This window comes from Zeus faber (genome assembly GCF_960531495.2).
Source record: "Zeus faber genome assembly, chromosome: 3".
Taxonomy (NCBI): Eukaryota; Metazoa; Chordata; class Actinopteri; order Zeiformes; family Zeidae; genus Zeus; species Zeus faber.
Genome location: NC_137190.1, coordinates 17,113,635 through 17,128,812, shown reverse-complemented (window position 1 = coordinate 17,128,812; position 15,178 = coordinate 17,113,635). Strand labels below are relative to the sequence as shown.

Genomic DNA, 15,178 nt, shown 5'->3' with positions numbered 1-15,178 from the left:
ATACACACACACACACACACGCGCGCCCACACACACACACACAGACACACACACACACACACACGCACGCGCCCACACACGCACACACACACAAGCACGCACCCACACACACACACACACACACACACACAGAGTCATGCGCGCCCACAAACACACACACGCGCACACACACACACACACAAACACACACACGCCCACACACCGTTTCACGAAGTTTGTGACCAGTGGTTGGCCTTTTCGCTGGGCATGGTGTCCCTTAGGGTCAGCGAAACGGTGACAGTGCTCGTCCAGGATATTAAATGGAATTAAAAGCAAACATGGCCCTGGTAGTAATACCATTTTCTCATGATGTTGTCAATCATTCCGTTTTGTGTGTCCGCCTGTCTATGTCTATCTCTCTATGTATGTCTGTATTTGTTGTAGTTTGTGCTTGTATGGCCCTTGTGGCAAAAAGTGCAGCAGAATCATAACGCGCGAACCAAACTCCTTGTGTTTGTTCGAGCCACGGCCTCCCTCTACTAATGGAACCGTAAAAAGACTCTCAATATGCTGCAACACAGAGACGGACAAGTTATCATACGTTAAGTAAGGGAGAGAAACAACAACTATTCCCCGCAGGCATTCCAGTGTTTCTATGCTAATGATTGTATATGTTCCAAACAAAAAACACAGTTGAATATTGGCATAACTTGGCGCAGAAGGCTGCAAAACAAACCTCCAGGGGTGCATTTATTTTTACCGTCAGCTCATCCTTCGTTGGTCAACTGACGGCTTTGATCCAGATTCAGCTTTTCCTACGGCATGCTGTATACGGAACATTCCTAGAAGTGTTCCCTTGAAATCTATATTTAAAAACATTACTCTTGTGTTTATTTTGACACAATGGCAGAACCCCACCACTTTACTTGTGATTTGAAACTTTCCGGACAGATTTGCGTTGGAAGTTGTGAAGTCATTTACCAAAGCCCTGATGGGAAAGCTTCAAGGCAGTTTTCCAACCGGTGTCCGATTTACAAGCATTTTACAAGCAAATACATGTAGTTCCATAAAGACACTGGCTCTGCTGTACGAGAAAACGTTGTATACATACTTGAGGATGACACAGCCGGAGCCACTAGGGGGCGCCGTCCAGAACACTTGGATGCTCGTGCGCCGACGGGGCGTGCTTTCCGTCACGGCAGGGGGGCAGTTGGTCATGAACTGCGTGTCGTCCTCGTCTATGATCTGCGTAGACACACAGATACACAGTTAAAACCGGGATCTTTTTTTCGACAGGCACCCACGTTTCAAATGCCTTCCTCAAGGCGCTTTTCCACCGAATGGAACCGGCTCAACTCAACCGGACTCAACTAGACTCCACTCAATGTGGAACCAGGTACTTGTTTTTTTCCGCTGCAGATAGTACCCATAGCGACGCCGCGTGACAGTGCCACACAGGAACAATGGAGGCTGTCGACGGGACGGTGTTCTTGAATCTCAATGTCTGGCTGGATAAGCTTTTTTGGTTCTCTGGGCATCCTTTTTTATGAAGACCCCGAGGACGATCACCCCCAGGACTTAATTTTAACCTTTCTAAAACCAAAAAATCTCCCCTCTCTCGATCTCTCTGCTCAGCGCTGTCTCTGAGCGATCCCGCACATCCCCTTTGCCCATTTCTCCAAACAAACCAAAATAAAGTCATAACAGTGTGTTTTTTTTTTCGTTTGTTGTTGTTTTTTTTTATCATAGTTGTATTTATTTTCCAAATGAGGTGAAAAGCCCCGTGTGGGGCGACGTTCTCAGCCCTGTTCTCAGTCACCCGTCCCGCACAGTGATGATGCAGACGCAGTGACCATTCTATCTGACTAATCAGTAGGCTGCAGTTTTTTCACGTGACATTTTAGAACCTTGAGCGAGGGGGTACCAAAATAACTACCCGGTACCAGGTCCTATCCACAACTTTTGCCCGATGGAGAACCAAAAAGGCGAGTAGAGTCCAGTCGAGCCAATTCCATGCGATGGAAAAGCGCCATAAATGTTTTCCCAGTGGCTTTAAGAATTTGTCTCATTAAATTCAAGCCATCCTTATGTGATACTCCCTGACTAAATATTAGATCGGTAGCAGATTAATACCGTTTTAATTTCCTTTATTCAAATACCCACACACATTATTATTATTACCTCCTACTGGTGTTAATTAAAAATGCTCAAAGAATTTTTAGGTAATAAAACAATTAAATATTCCAGAAATCACTCCAAAATGAATATTGGCTTCTGCAGTTATCTGCAGATGCACAATTTAACAACGGTAAAAACAGCCTTATCACTCCAACGGAAATTACAGTCATGCATTTACTTTGTTAGATTTGTTTAAAAACTGTTTTATGTGCCAAAAAAAGCTATTGGAAACAACAACGATTTCATACACACACAGGCATCTATCTGAAAAGCACACAACGTTTTACAGCCAACAGTGGCTAAATTAGATTGTGTGTGTGCGTGCTTGCGTGTGTGTGTGTGTGCGCGTGTGTGTGTGTGTGTGTGTGTGTGTGTGTGTGTGTGTGTGTGTGTGTGTGTGTGTGTGTGTGTTTTCGTGTGTGGCTGCAAGTTGAGACCCCCCGACCCCCCCCTACTGTGATTGCCAGAGAAAATCTGTCACTCCCATTGTATTTGAAACGTAGGCCACAGGCCGGGGAAGACGGGACAATGGACCCAGATTGGAGTTTGACCCCAAACAACCAAGTGATCAATCCAGTGGAGTGAATGGGTGGCACAGCGTTGTGCCTGTGCACGGCTCGTTTCGACTGAGTCCTAAACTGCATGTTTCCTGCTGTTACCACCTTCAAACCGAGCACCAAGCATCCAATTCATACTGTAGTTACTAGTTACTGTAGTCACAGCACTGTATAGTTTTGGGAGAAATACCGTTGGCTGACAACCAAAATCAAGGCACCTAGAAGTCAGCCATCTTCCTCTGGTGGTATTGGGACCACCCCTGAGCTGCAACAAAGGGGGCCGCACTAGAAAAGCATAGAGTAGAAGAGCCTTGAGTTCCCACGTGGTGGGGTCCAGCATTCACACTCTGTCCAGACACCGAGGATCCGTTGTGTATGACAGGAAGTCACATCAGGGCAATAAAACCCCAAGGAACGTTCTCACTCCATAAAGATGTCAACGGAGATTTTCCCTTTGTCATGCCGTGTTATGAATGGCTGAAGTCGGTGGTGGACGTGTGTGCGTGTGTGCGTGCGCGCGCGTGCGTGTGTGTGTGTGTGCGCGCGTGTGCGTGTGTGTGTGTGTGTGTGTGCGTCAAGCCGGGACCCAAGGAGAATGAGGGATTGGGGCTTGTTGACGTACACAGAGGAAGAGATGGATGGAGGAAGAATTTGTGTGAGAGAGGGGGGGGTGGAGGTGGAGGGCAGGCAGAAAGAGGGAGAGAGAGAGAGAGAGAGAGAGAGAGAGAGAGAGAGAAAGAGCACAAGTGTAAGAAAGTGTAACCAAAAAGATGCAGGGAGAAAGCGAAAGAGGAGAGATTTTGAGCGGAAGTAAAGAGAGAGGGAAGGAGAGCGAGATAGAGGGAAAAAACGCAATTAGGTCTTTTCCTAAATTTTTGACCGTGTGGTGTTGCTGATCGCAGCCTGAGAGATTATAACCCCCCCACCACCACCCCTCGACCCTCCACCCTCCGGGGTTCCCATGGTTTCTTACAGGCATCCCTGGACCGGCCCGTTCGGCCTGCGACACGTCTTAAGACAACAACGCTCCATGGGAAGGAGCTGAACGCCGTCAGTGGAAGGGAGCAAAGTTTGGTTTATCTTATCGTCCAAAATGTTTTGTTATTGATCCTGGTTGACATTTGGGATGTCACGATAAGAGAAATGTGGTAACATATACCCAGGCCAGTGAAATTCCACAACTCACAATTCTCAATTTCATATCCGGGTATCAGGGAAAAATAAAAAGAGGAAAAGGCTCTTCCAGCCACTTCTGGTTTGGCGTCGTTTTGAGATATTTAAGTTCCGACTCAAAGCAGACGGTAAATATTGATTGAGTAAAATATGTCGATGCACATCCCGACAAAGACGCACAAATCCACAAACATTATTATTTATTTAGAACCTAGTTGCCACATTTATTTTCTTTTTGATTTGATCAAAATTGTATTTAAGTGAAATGATAATTAAAGTATCTGCACTTGTTACTAATTGTTCACGAACGGAAATGATTCGATTTCCAGGAGTAACATTCATCATTTTTATTTTTTAAATACTATTAACTGACGGGAATTATTTTATTTTTAATATTCAATAAAAAACGACTATACGTATACATGTCTTGATGATTTCATTCTCTATAGAGCCTACTAAGCATTTGTTTTTAAGCTCAATAAACACAGATAATATTTGACCGGAATCCGGGGAGTTGAAATCGCCCAGGACACGTTGACCGGCACCAATCCGCCTCTGTTACAGTACACCTGGGATTTGGATAGGACAAGTACTTTTACATTTAATACTTAAAGTACATTTAAGAGAAAGTACTTGTCTACTTTCCTTGAGGTAGAAATGTCAATGTGCATTCAGCACTTCTTCCATTAAAGATTGAATAGAATGGAAGGTATGTGATGTGAGGGACTGAAACAACTTCTTCACAATATCCTATTTTGGACTCGGAAGCAGGTCCTGCACTGCGATCATTCCCTTGGCAGGCGTGATCTCACGGATGATTCCAGCCCTCGAGCCTGTTTTTTCGCCACAAAACGCGCGTCCCGCTTCTCGGGGTGGGGGTGGGTGGGGGTGGGGGGGCGGGGCGTCGTATTCGGTTGGTATTGTGTCGCTATGGGCTGGGACGGGCTCGCTGAACGCTGCGCCGATTACACGCAGAGCACGCCGATACACTCAGACGCATTCTGTCCTGCCGTCCCGCCCCAGCGAGAGGTGACGGCCGGTCAAACAGCGCCGAGCGCGGGCGCACACACACACGCACGCACGCAAGCACGCACACACACACACACACACACACACACACACACACACACACACACAAGCACACGCACTCACACACGCACACGCACAGAGGCAACTGACCTCCCCAGAGAGCTTAATAGAAGGGCTGTCCAGAGAGCGCTGAGATGGGGCACACCAGCAGATTTCAAATGAGCTGCATGTTAAATACAGCCTGACCGTTGAGTTGCTACTTCTTTTCTCTTTTTTCTTTTCCTCTCAGTGTCTGGAGGACAGCCCACCCAGAGCTCTTTCAGATAGGACGAAGGGATTTGTGCGTGTGTGTGTGTGTGTGTGTGTGTGTGTGTGTGTGTGTGTGTGTGTGTGTGTGAGAGAGAGCAAGAGAGAGAGGAGAAAGAAAGAGAGAGAGAGAGAGAGAGAGAGAGAGAGAGAGAGAGAGAGAGAGAGCATGTGAACATACGTGTTTTTGAGATTGTGATTATACGGTATACTCTATATATACATATGAGTGCACATTTTTCGAATTACGGGGGGAAGTCTGACCCCCTAATTAAGTATTGAACCCCCCCCCCCCAAAAAGAGGTAAAAACAACAGGTCAGGGGGTCAAACATTTCTTTATCCTTCTTACCTGTTCTTGTAAACAATGCAATATTTTTCCCATATTCATGCCTGGAAGAATCTTGTTATACGATTTCAGACACCTCTCAAGTGGACCGTACCAAGACGCTGAGCACCGTGCTCAGCGGTGGACCAAGGCAAGCTGGAGCACCTCCAGCGGGAGCAGCTCCACAGCGGAGGGCATGAACCACAGCTCAGATCTGAGTGATCTGAGCTGTGATCCCCCCACTCTGTGCGTGTGTGTGTGTGTGTGTGTGTGTGTGTGTGTGTGTGTGCGTGCGTACGTACGTGCGTACGTGCGTGCGTACGTGCGTACGTGCGTGCGTACGTGCGTGCGTGTGCACATGAAAAAGAAGCATAATTGATAGAGATAGAGGATTGCTTGAATAAACAGAGGAAGATACATTTTGGATACCTGTTTTTTTTTACAGAAAAGGTACAAAGTGAGCGTGCGTGCAGGTGAAAGTGAGGACATTTCTTTGGACAATGAGGTTTATTTATACCTGCTTGGCTGAAGCTCTCTGTGACGAGACGAGCCATCCTGCAGCAGCTGCACAAGCCCAAACCCATTAAGGTACTGTAACTCACATTTTAAAATTAAAGACTACAGAGGCTTCCTTGTACTTAGTCGAGAAAACGCTCAAACGAGTGTATCCTGTATCCTTGTCGCAGGAACATCGAGGTACAGTGCATCACTCACAGGGTGAGACACAAGCAGAGCCCTTGATTCTACCTCAGTGTGCGGACCAGTGAGATTGAATACGATTGCGATTATGGTGTCCCCCACTCTGACGCCACGATGTAATATCCATACCTCTATATCCCCCATATTGAGGAAGAAATAACTGCATGAAATCAGTCGCAAGGGCGAATTATATTGGACAAAAGCAAGAAAAAAACACACGTGTAGGAAATATTGTATGTGACTAATGTGAGGTTAGTGAGTTGCTCTCATAACCCAAGATGCTTATAACCCTGCTGTGAATAACCCAGGATGCTTATAACCCTGCTGTGAATAACCCAGGATGCTTATAACCCTGCTGTGAATAACCCAGGATGCTTATAACCCTGCTGTATACAACCCATGATTCTGATAAAGGATGCTTAGAACTCAAGATGCTTATAACCAAAGATGCTGACTACCCAAGGTGCATATAACCTTAGATGCTAAGATGCTTATAACTCAAGATGCTTATAACCTGAGATGCTTATAATCAAAGATTTGTATCACCCAAGATGCTAATAACCCATGATGCTAAGATGCCTATAACCCAAGATGTTTAAAACCAAAGATGCTTATTACCCAAGATGCTTATAACCCAAGATGCTAAGATGCCTCTGACCCAAGATGTTTAAAACCAAAGATGCTTATTACCCAAGATGCTTATAACCCAAGATGCTAAGATGTTTATAACCCAAGATGCTTATAACCCAAAATGCTTATAACCCAAGATGCTTATAACCCAAGATTCTTATAACCCAAAATGCTTATAACCCAAGATGCTTATAACCCAAGATTCTTATAACCCAAGATGATTATAACCCAAGATTCTTATAACCCAAAATGCTTATAACCCAAGATGCTTATAACCCAAGATTCTTATAACCCAAGATGCTTATAACCCAAGATTCTTACAACCCAAAATGCTTATAACCCAAGATGCTTATAACCCAAGATTCTTATAACCCAAGATGATTATAACCCAAGATTCTTATAACCCAAAATGCTTATAACCCAAGATGTTTATAACCCAAGATTCTTATAACCCAAGATGCTTTTAACCCAAGATTCTTACAACCCAAAATTCTTATAACCCAAGATGTCTATAACACTGCTGTGTATAACCCAACATGCTTTAAAATGAAGGTTTTTATGTGAAATTGTTATGTGAACAACAATTAAGATAGAGTTGGATCAGAAAAACTACAGTTCACTCGACATTAAAGTACCCTCTTTAAACACACACACACACACACACACACACACACACACACACTCACACACACATACGCACACAAACACACACACACACACACACACACACACACACACACACACACACAAACACACACACACTTCTATTTAACAAGGTTTTGCTAAATTAACCAATTTTAATAGGTTCAGCAACTCTGTATCGCAAGAGATTTGTCAAATTCATGTGTCTATGGGGATACTATGTATTCCCTAAATTTAAAGGAGAATCTATTTATCACTATTTCTGTCACTCTATCCCTGTATATGTCTGCCAAACACAAAACCAAAACTACTCTCCACTGACTAGGATGACATACAAAATACACAACAGCCCTGATGTTTTGAATCTCAAAATATCCTTCCAGAAACAATGAAATTGCCTCACATAAATTATACAGTCATAAAAATGTGTATGAATTGCACCTTCATTTTCCACCATTTCACTCTTTCGTTCACTCTTTCTTTCTGGTTCCTTACCCCGTTCCCCGGTTTCCCTTTATCCTCCCCATTTCGGCAGGAATCCAGACATTAAAAACAGCCCGGCTGCCATGCCAACCATGTGCTTTCTGCAAAACTACTTCCCTTAATTTTACACACCTGTACTTTCACGACCTGGCACGCGCGGCACGGCTGCATGGACCTCCAGAGCCCATTTCATATCTAATTCCTCTCATAAATGCAAGACAACATATAACCGCTGCACTTGGGTCTCCTAAAGATGGCTATTAGCGGAGGTGAGGTGAGAATTATGGCACTTTTTTTGGACTGGGCTGAAACAACAACAAAATGACGAACAAGAGCGTGTGGTGTGAAAGGAAGTCTGTCACAAGGTCTTTCTATCGTATCTGTGTGTGTGTGTGTGTGTGTGTGTGTGTGTGTGTGCGTGTGTGTGTGTGTGTGTGTGTGTGTGTATCTGTGCTTATCCCTCTCTTTTTAGACTAATTTCCATCTGTGTGTGTTGTCTCTGTCTAATTTTGTTGTGCTTCTTTACTCACACAGAATCCATACACACCTGCACAATCACACACAAACCCAAAGAAACACAGACTTACACACATAATAAATTAGGCTAGTGTGTGTGTGTGTGTGTGTGTGTGTGTGTGTGTGTGTGTGTGTGTGTGTGTGTGTGTGTGTCTATAAACAGCTTATGCTGTTAATATGAGTGTTGTGCAGGTGCAGTTTACTGAGTTGGCTCGGTCTGACACACTGATAGAAAGAGGATTTCAGCACACCTGGCCAAAACAAGAGTATTTGGCAAACTACGCCCTACAAACGACGGCTGTAGTCCAACACAAGGTTTTTCTCCTCAAATTGAAATTCATTAACGTCGGATGGATTAAGAACTTAATTTAATTTACCACAAAAAACATTCTGACCAAAGTGACGGTTCAGCTTGTTCATTTAAAACCCATGCATTGAAAGCGATGACACAATTCATCTCCGCTTTTGGGAGCTGACCTGAAACTTCCCAGCGTAGTCCTCATCCCTGTCCCCTTCCAGGCCCTGCTTCAGGGCGATGAGGGTGAAGCCACGGAAATAGGCCGGACTGGATGCAATCAGCATGACTGAAGACAAGCAAACAAGGGTCAGAGCTGACTAGAGGAAAATGGATGGCAAGAAAAAAAACACAGAAGAACAAAACCTAGAGGACAAAGACAAAGGAACCGTGGAGACTTTGTATTTAAGAGAATAAAATATATATACAAATAGCGCTGCTTCTAATTTGGTTTCAATTAAAAAGTGTATGTAGTTGTATGTCGTTTGTAGCTCCGATAAATTGACACTTTTATTGCATAATCGCAAATTAGTGCAAAGAAATTAAACGTGCAGAATTGTGCCAAGATACAATTTGACCACTAAGACAGTGGTTTGCTTTGTGGTAATGATGAGGGATTCAATGTTCAGAAGACTGTGAAGTTATTATTGTCTGACTTATCATCTTAAATTGGGATGGAAAATATCACTGTTGTGTTCGTTAACCTGACATCCATGCCAGTGGGCATGATAATGAACAATCACAATGCACTGAGAGAATATTGATTATTGGATCTGAGGCCATCTGATTATTTGGATAGTTAACAGCTGTAATGGCTTTTTACTTAGATCACCGTATATCCTTAATGGGTCACCTTCAGGCGTTAATAGCGCACTACAATAAAAACCAAGGTGCGTGTGCACACTTTCTTGAAACTTCCTACAAGTTTTAAGGTGATCGAATGCCACCCTTACCCCACAGCCTCCACACAACCTGAGCGCCCCGCGTCACCCACCTCTGTAGGTGCTTCCCGGGCGGTAGCTCTCCGGGTCCCCTTCCACCCGGAGCCGAAACTCGTTGTATCCCTCCTTGCGGGCGCCCTGCGCCCGCAGGATGCGGCTGCAGTGTCCGTCCCCCCTGCCCGCTCGGTCCGACGGCTCCTCGGTGAAGGCGAACGAGTTGCACGTCGCGGTGGAGACGAAGCAGAGCGGCAGCAAGATGCGCAGACAGAGCCCGGCGCCCCGCATGGTGCACGGCGGAGGAAGAGGAGGAGGAGGAGGAGGAGGAGGAGGAGGAGGAGGAGGAGTAAGAGGAGGAGGATCAAAAACGAACAAGTTGAGGGGAAATAGAATTAAAAGTGGTCTTCACCCCCCCCCCACCCCCACCCCCCCCCTCCCCTCCAAACTCCGCAGGTGACGCAAAGTTGTCAAGTTGTGCTGCTCGAGCTTACGACGACGGATCCATCCCGGTCGGAAGCGGCTGGACAGTGCACTGTGCTGCGCGCTCCGCTCCGCTGCGCTCCCTTCTGCGCCCGCGCTCCGCCTGGTCTGGTGCGAACCGGGGGTCCGGGGAGCGGCGCGCGTCGCTCGGCTGTCTCCAAGGTGACAACCCGGCGCTGGATCCCCTGAGCCAACACGCCGAGGACGAAAACAAACAGATCCCCGCGATGTGCGCGCCCCTCCCGCCGGGATCCTCCCTCCTCGTGTGGACTTTAGGAGCCGTCTGGTGGCCCCTCGGAAGAAGAATAAAAAGTCATTAATAATGCGTGACGGAGGGCTGGAAACTCTGAAGTGTCTCTCCCTCTCCCTCTCTCTCTCTCTCTCTCTCTCTCTCTCTCTCTCTCTCTCTCCCTCTCCCTCTCTCTCTCCCTCTCTCTCTCTCTCTCTCTGTCTCTCTCTGTCTCTCTCTCTCTCTCTCTCTCTCTCTGTCTCCCTCTCCCTCTCTCTCTCTCTCTCTCTCTCTCTGTCTCTCTCTCTCTCTCTCTCGCTCCCCCCCCCCCTCTCTCATTTGAGGGGAAAAAGTAAAAAAAAAAAAAAAAAAAAAAACATTTTTTTTTTCCACGATAATTTATTTATGTTTTTTTTTTTCAATTGAAATATTCACATTAGGTTTTCTACGTGTGCACTATTAGCATTGATACTGCTAAATCAATTGCAATTTTGTTGAGGTCCCTAAGATATTAGAGTCAATCTTGTTCCTAGAATGAAACACTTCGTAGTTATAGCAGAGCTGCTTGGGGGAGCGGGGTTAATATGCTTGATTCCAACTTTATAAGCTCGAAAGAACACCTAAGCGGGCCGGTGGTAACCTAAAATGAGTTTGACATGTCTGTCGGTTCACAATAGATATTTTAATAAATAGGTAACTAATCTACTAGGACAGGTTTATGTAACTGGATTATCTCTCGGGTTAACAGTTCAGCACCTAAAAGCAGCTCCAGGTAAAGAACCTATTGTATAATATTTAGTTTACTCCTATGACCCATATCACCATCATCTCCAGTCTTATCATCTCATCTACATGCTACAGCAGATATTTTAGTGAACCCATGAGATGCCTTACATAGAATTTCTTGGAATTATATCCTGTAAGTATCAGAATCCCTGTAATAGAATGCATACAGAATATTTTTGAAGGACTAACGGAAAAGTGAGCAGATTTAAGCTTTTGAAGTTGGACTGTTATTGTAGATATATTTGATATTGTTGATATATGCAGTTATATTTTATTCCTCTTATTCATCAATTTATCAAGCTGTAATGAAGGGGCCGGCATTATTTGACAGCTGAACACGAATAATAGATGATTATTTAAAGACGGTGATTTTGTATTTTTGTGTATTGTATATTTTTGTTATTCCCTGGAAGAAATCTTTTTCGGGAACATTGTGACAGAAATTCTAGCCCGGCCCCTTCACAGAGAGGTCAGGGCACAGCATCACATCCCCTTAAATGGATAAGGATAGATAGAGATAACTGTTCTTCATCCCTTATTTTATACCTGCTGCATTCTGTCAGTGGTGTCGTCACCCCTGCACAATTTATTACAGTCTCCAGCAGAGTGAAAACACATGGAACAAATGTGTCCCGTCCTGGTTGGACAGTGATGAACTGGGAGCCAACATGGCCCTTGGCGGGGGCCGCACTGGGATAATGGAACTATGGCGGAGGAGGATGGAAAGGGAAGCTAGGAAGCAGAACGCTGCACCAGCAGGTGTCATGAAAGCAATCTCTGTCATGGTTCTGCTGGGACGCGACATCCCTCCACCCTGCATCCACAGGCTTCTACCCCTCTAGAACATCTCTAGACAGAGAAAAGGCGTCACGATCATATCGGATACCATCTTCAAATTTCTTTACTTCACCTAACGTTATTTTATCTAATTATTATTTTTTTACACATAACGATTTGGTACCAGAGAATTTCAATTGCCAAGTTGGGAAGTCAGTGAGCAGCATCTGTACCAACTATCAGCTGTCAAGGAAGTTCACCAAAAGCCTTGTCATTATTAATAGCACAAGGTAAAGTTGAACCTCACAGTATATGCCCCAGTCAACGTTAATTTTGTTTGTAAACACACACACACACACACACATACACACACACACACACACACACACACACACACACACACACACACATATATACACACACATATTAATATATTTACGTGATATTAAATTGTTTTTAGAATGGAAATCATTTCTCATTGTGATAGGGCCGGAGTTGACACTACAATAACTCATACAATAACTGAAATGTCTGTATATGTGGGTACATACATATACATATACACACACACATAAACATACACACACACATATATACATATATATACACACATATATACATACAAACTGTGGTGTGGATATGGTGTGGTTTGAGTAGCCAGACCTGACTTGGATCTAGGTGATTGGGATCAGGGTGGCTCCATACCTGTTGCTTGTTGGTTGGTCCAACGAGCAACAGGTAAAACCCTCATCCCCACACACACTGAGGAGAGGAGCCCTGTCATGACACATCTCCATCTGCTCCTGGGCTTATTCCAACTCGCCCTCTCTCTAAAGATATACACACATATACATATACATATACATACATATATATACAGTATATATATATATATATATATATACATATAGACACATATACATAAATATATACACACACATATACATAAATATATACACACATATACATATATACATTTAAATGTAGGAGCAGATCTTTATGCACCTCAACTTCAAAGAAATGTAGCACAGTGCATACTTTACAGATTAAAACAATTGGATGTATGTTGCAGACTTATATTGCTTTTTAGTCAAGTCAGATTTTGTGATATTTAATTGTGTTTAGAATGGAAATCATTTCTGATTGTGGTCGGGCCGGAGATTTACACTACAAAATCTCAAATGTCTTTGTATAGAAAGGTATCACGGATAGAGAAAAAAAAGTTATAGACCCCTGAAATGTTCCCTATCCTGTCCTATTTTAGACAATAGCGAATAGAGATCAATAATCTATTAAAATAAAATTAGACCTTTATTTCATGCTGGCGGCATTTATGGTGAGCTGGAAGGGACAGAGCAGGTTCAGGAAAAGGCAATCAATCAGTTACCAGAGTTTTCTCACAGTGGGCACAAATTGCTTTTGGATACTATATTTTTGTCACTTACCTTGACCAAAGCAAAATAATGGGTATACCTCCACGTCGAGTAGTTATGTTTATCGCCCGTACGTATCCTCCTTCTCACAAGAATACAAGCATCGTAAACCCACTGTTACATCATAGTCTATAAAATGTATACATACATATATATATATATATATATATATATATATATATATATATGTATATACACACATATATATACATATATACATATATACACACATATACATAAATATATACATACACATATATATACACATACGCGCCTATATATACATACATATATATACACCCATATACACACATATATACTGTATACAGTATATACACACACATACACACATATATACATATACACACATACACACATTTACATGAAAAAGAAGAAGAAGAAGATTCTTTATTTATCACACACACCACAACACATGCACTCATGCGGTGATGGCGACCAACAAACACACACATACACACACGCTTCAAATGGTGGCCGGTGAAATGAGTTCTCTGCATTTAACCCATCCTGGCTTGTCCTTCCTCCGGGGGGCAGCCAGGAGCAGTGGGCAGCATACAGCGCCGCACCCAGGGACCAATTACAAATGTCCATCACTGGTCAGACGACGATGTTATTCATATTTTTTTGGTGGGGGTCCTTAGTGATGTTACATGGAGGAAACCCCATGTGAGCACAAGGAGAACATGCAAACCCAACAAAGAAAGGCTCCTAATCGGGAGATAACCGGCCGGAGGATGGGGCCAACAGCTCCTCAGGCTGGAATTAAACCGAAGACCTTTTTGCTGTGAGACAGCAGTGCACTGTGCCTCCGTACCCAGTTATGTACCCAGTTACCTACATGTATATATACATTTACATATATATACATATATACACACACACACACACACACACACACACACACACAAACATATATATATATATATACATGTATATATATATACATGTATATATATATATATATATATATATATATATATATATATATATATATAAAAAACATATACTTTATATGTGTGTGTTTGTATATGTACATGTATATAAATACACTACTCACAAAAAGTTAGGGATATTTGGCTTTCGGGTGAAATCTATGGAAAATATAAAAAGTTCACGCTACAGTGATATTATATCATGAAAGTAGGCATGCAATGGGGATTTCCTCATCTCAAACAATTTATTGAAACAAAAGCCAACAACACTGGTGGGTTTACCACAACAAAAAATGTCAATGTCTCAATAACTTGTCATGTGCCCTTGAGCATCAATTACAGCTTGACAACGACGTCTCATGCTGTTCACAAGTCGACTTATTGTCTGCTGAGGCCTGGCACCCCACTCTTCTTGAAGGGCGGCCCTCAGGTCATTGAGGTTCTGGGTTACAGAGTTACGAGCCTCTACACGGCGACTCAGCTGATCCCATAGGTTTTCTATGGGATTCAGGTCTGGAGAAAGTGCAGGCCACTCCATTTGAGGTACCCCAGTCTCCAGCAGCCGTTCCCTAATGATGCAACCTCGATGAGCTAGAGCATTGTCATCCATGAAGATGAAATTAAACCTGTGTTGTTCATGCAGGGGCACAATGACTGGATTAATGATGTTATTCAGGTAATATGGGCTTGTCACTGTACCATTCACAAAGTGTAGGGCAGTTCTGTATTGACTACACACACCTGCCCACACTGTAACACCACCACCACC

The 15,178-nt window shown here is 43.6% G+C and overlaps 1 protein-coding gene across 1 annotated transcript in view; it reads right to left on the bottom strand.

The window, feature by feature from the left end:
• The window catches only part of spon1a (spondin 1a), a gene marked incomplete at both ends in the record, with an annotated part of 79,610 nt that extends 69,571 nt beyond the window's left edge, over positions 1 to 10,039 (bottom strand). The window contains 3 exons of the mRNA XM_079997836.1: positions 1,091 to 1,224; positions 8,996 to 9,102; positions 9,808 to 10,039. Of these exons, the coding sequence (XP_079853962.1) occupies positions 1,091 to 1,224; positions 8,996 to 9,102; positions 9,808 to 10,039 (473 nt within the window). The remainder of the gene's footprint in view (positions 1 to 1,090; positions 1,225 to 8,995; positions 9,103 to 9,807) is intronic.
• Between the last annotated feature and the right edge of the window lie 5,139 nt (positions 10,040 to 15,178).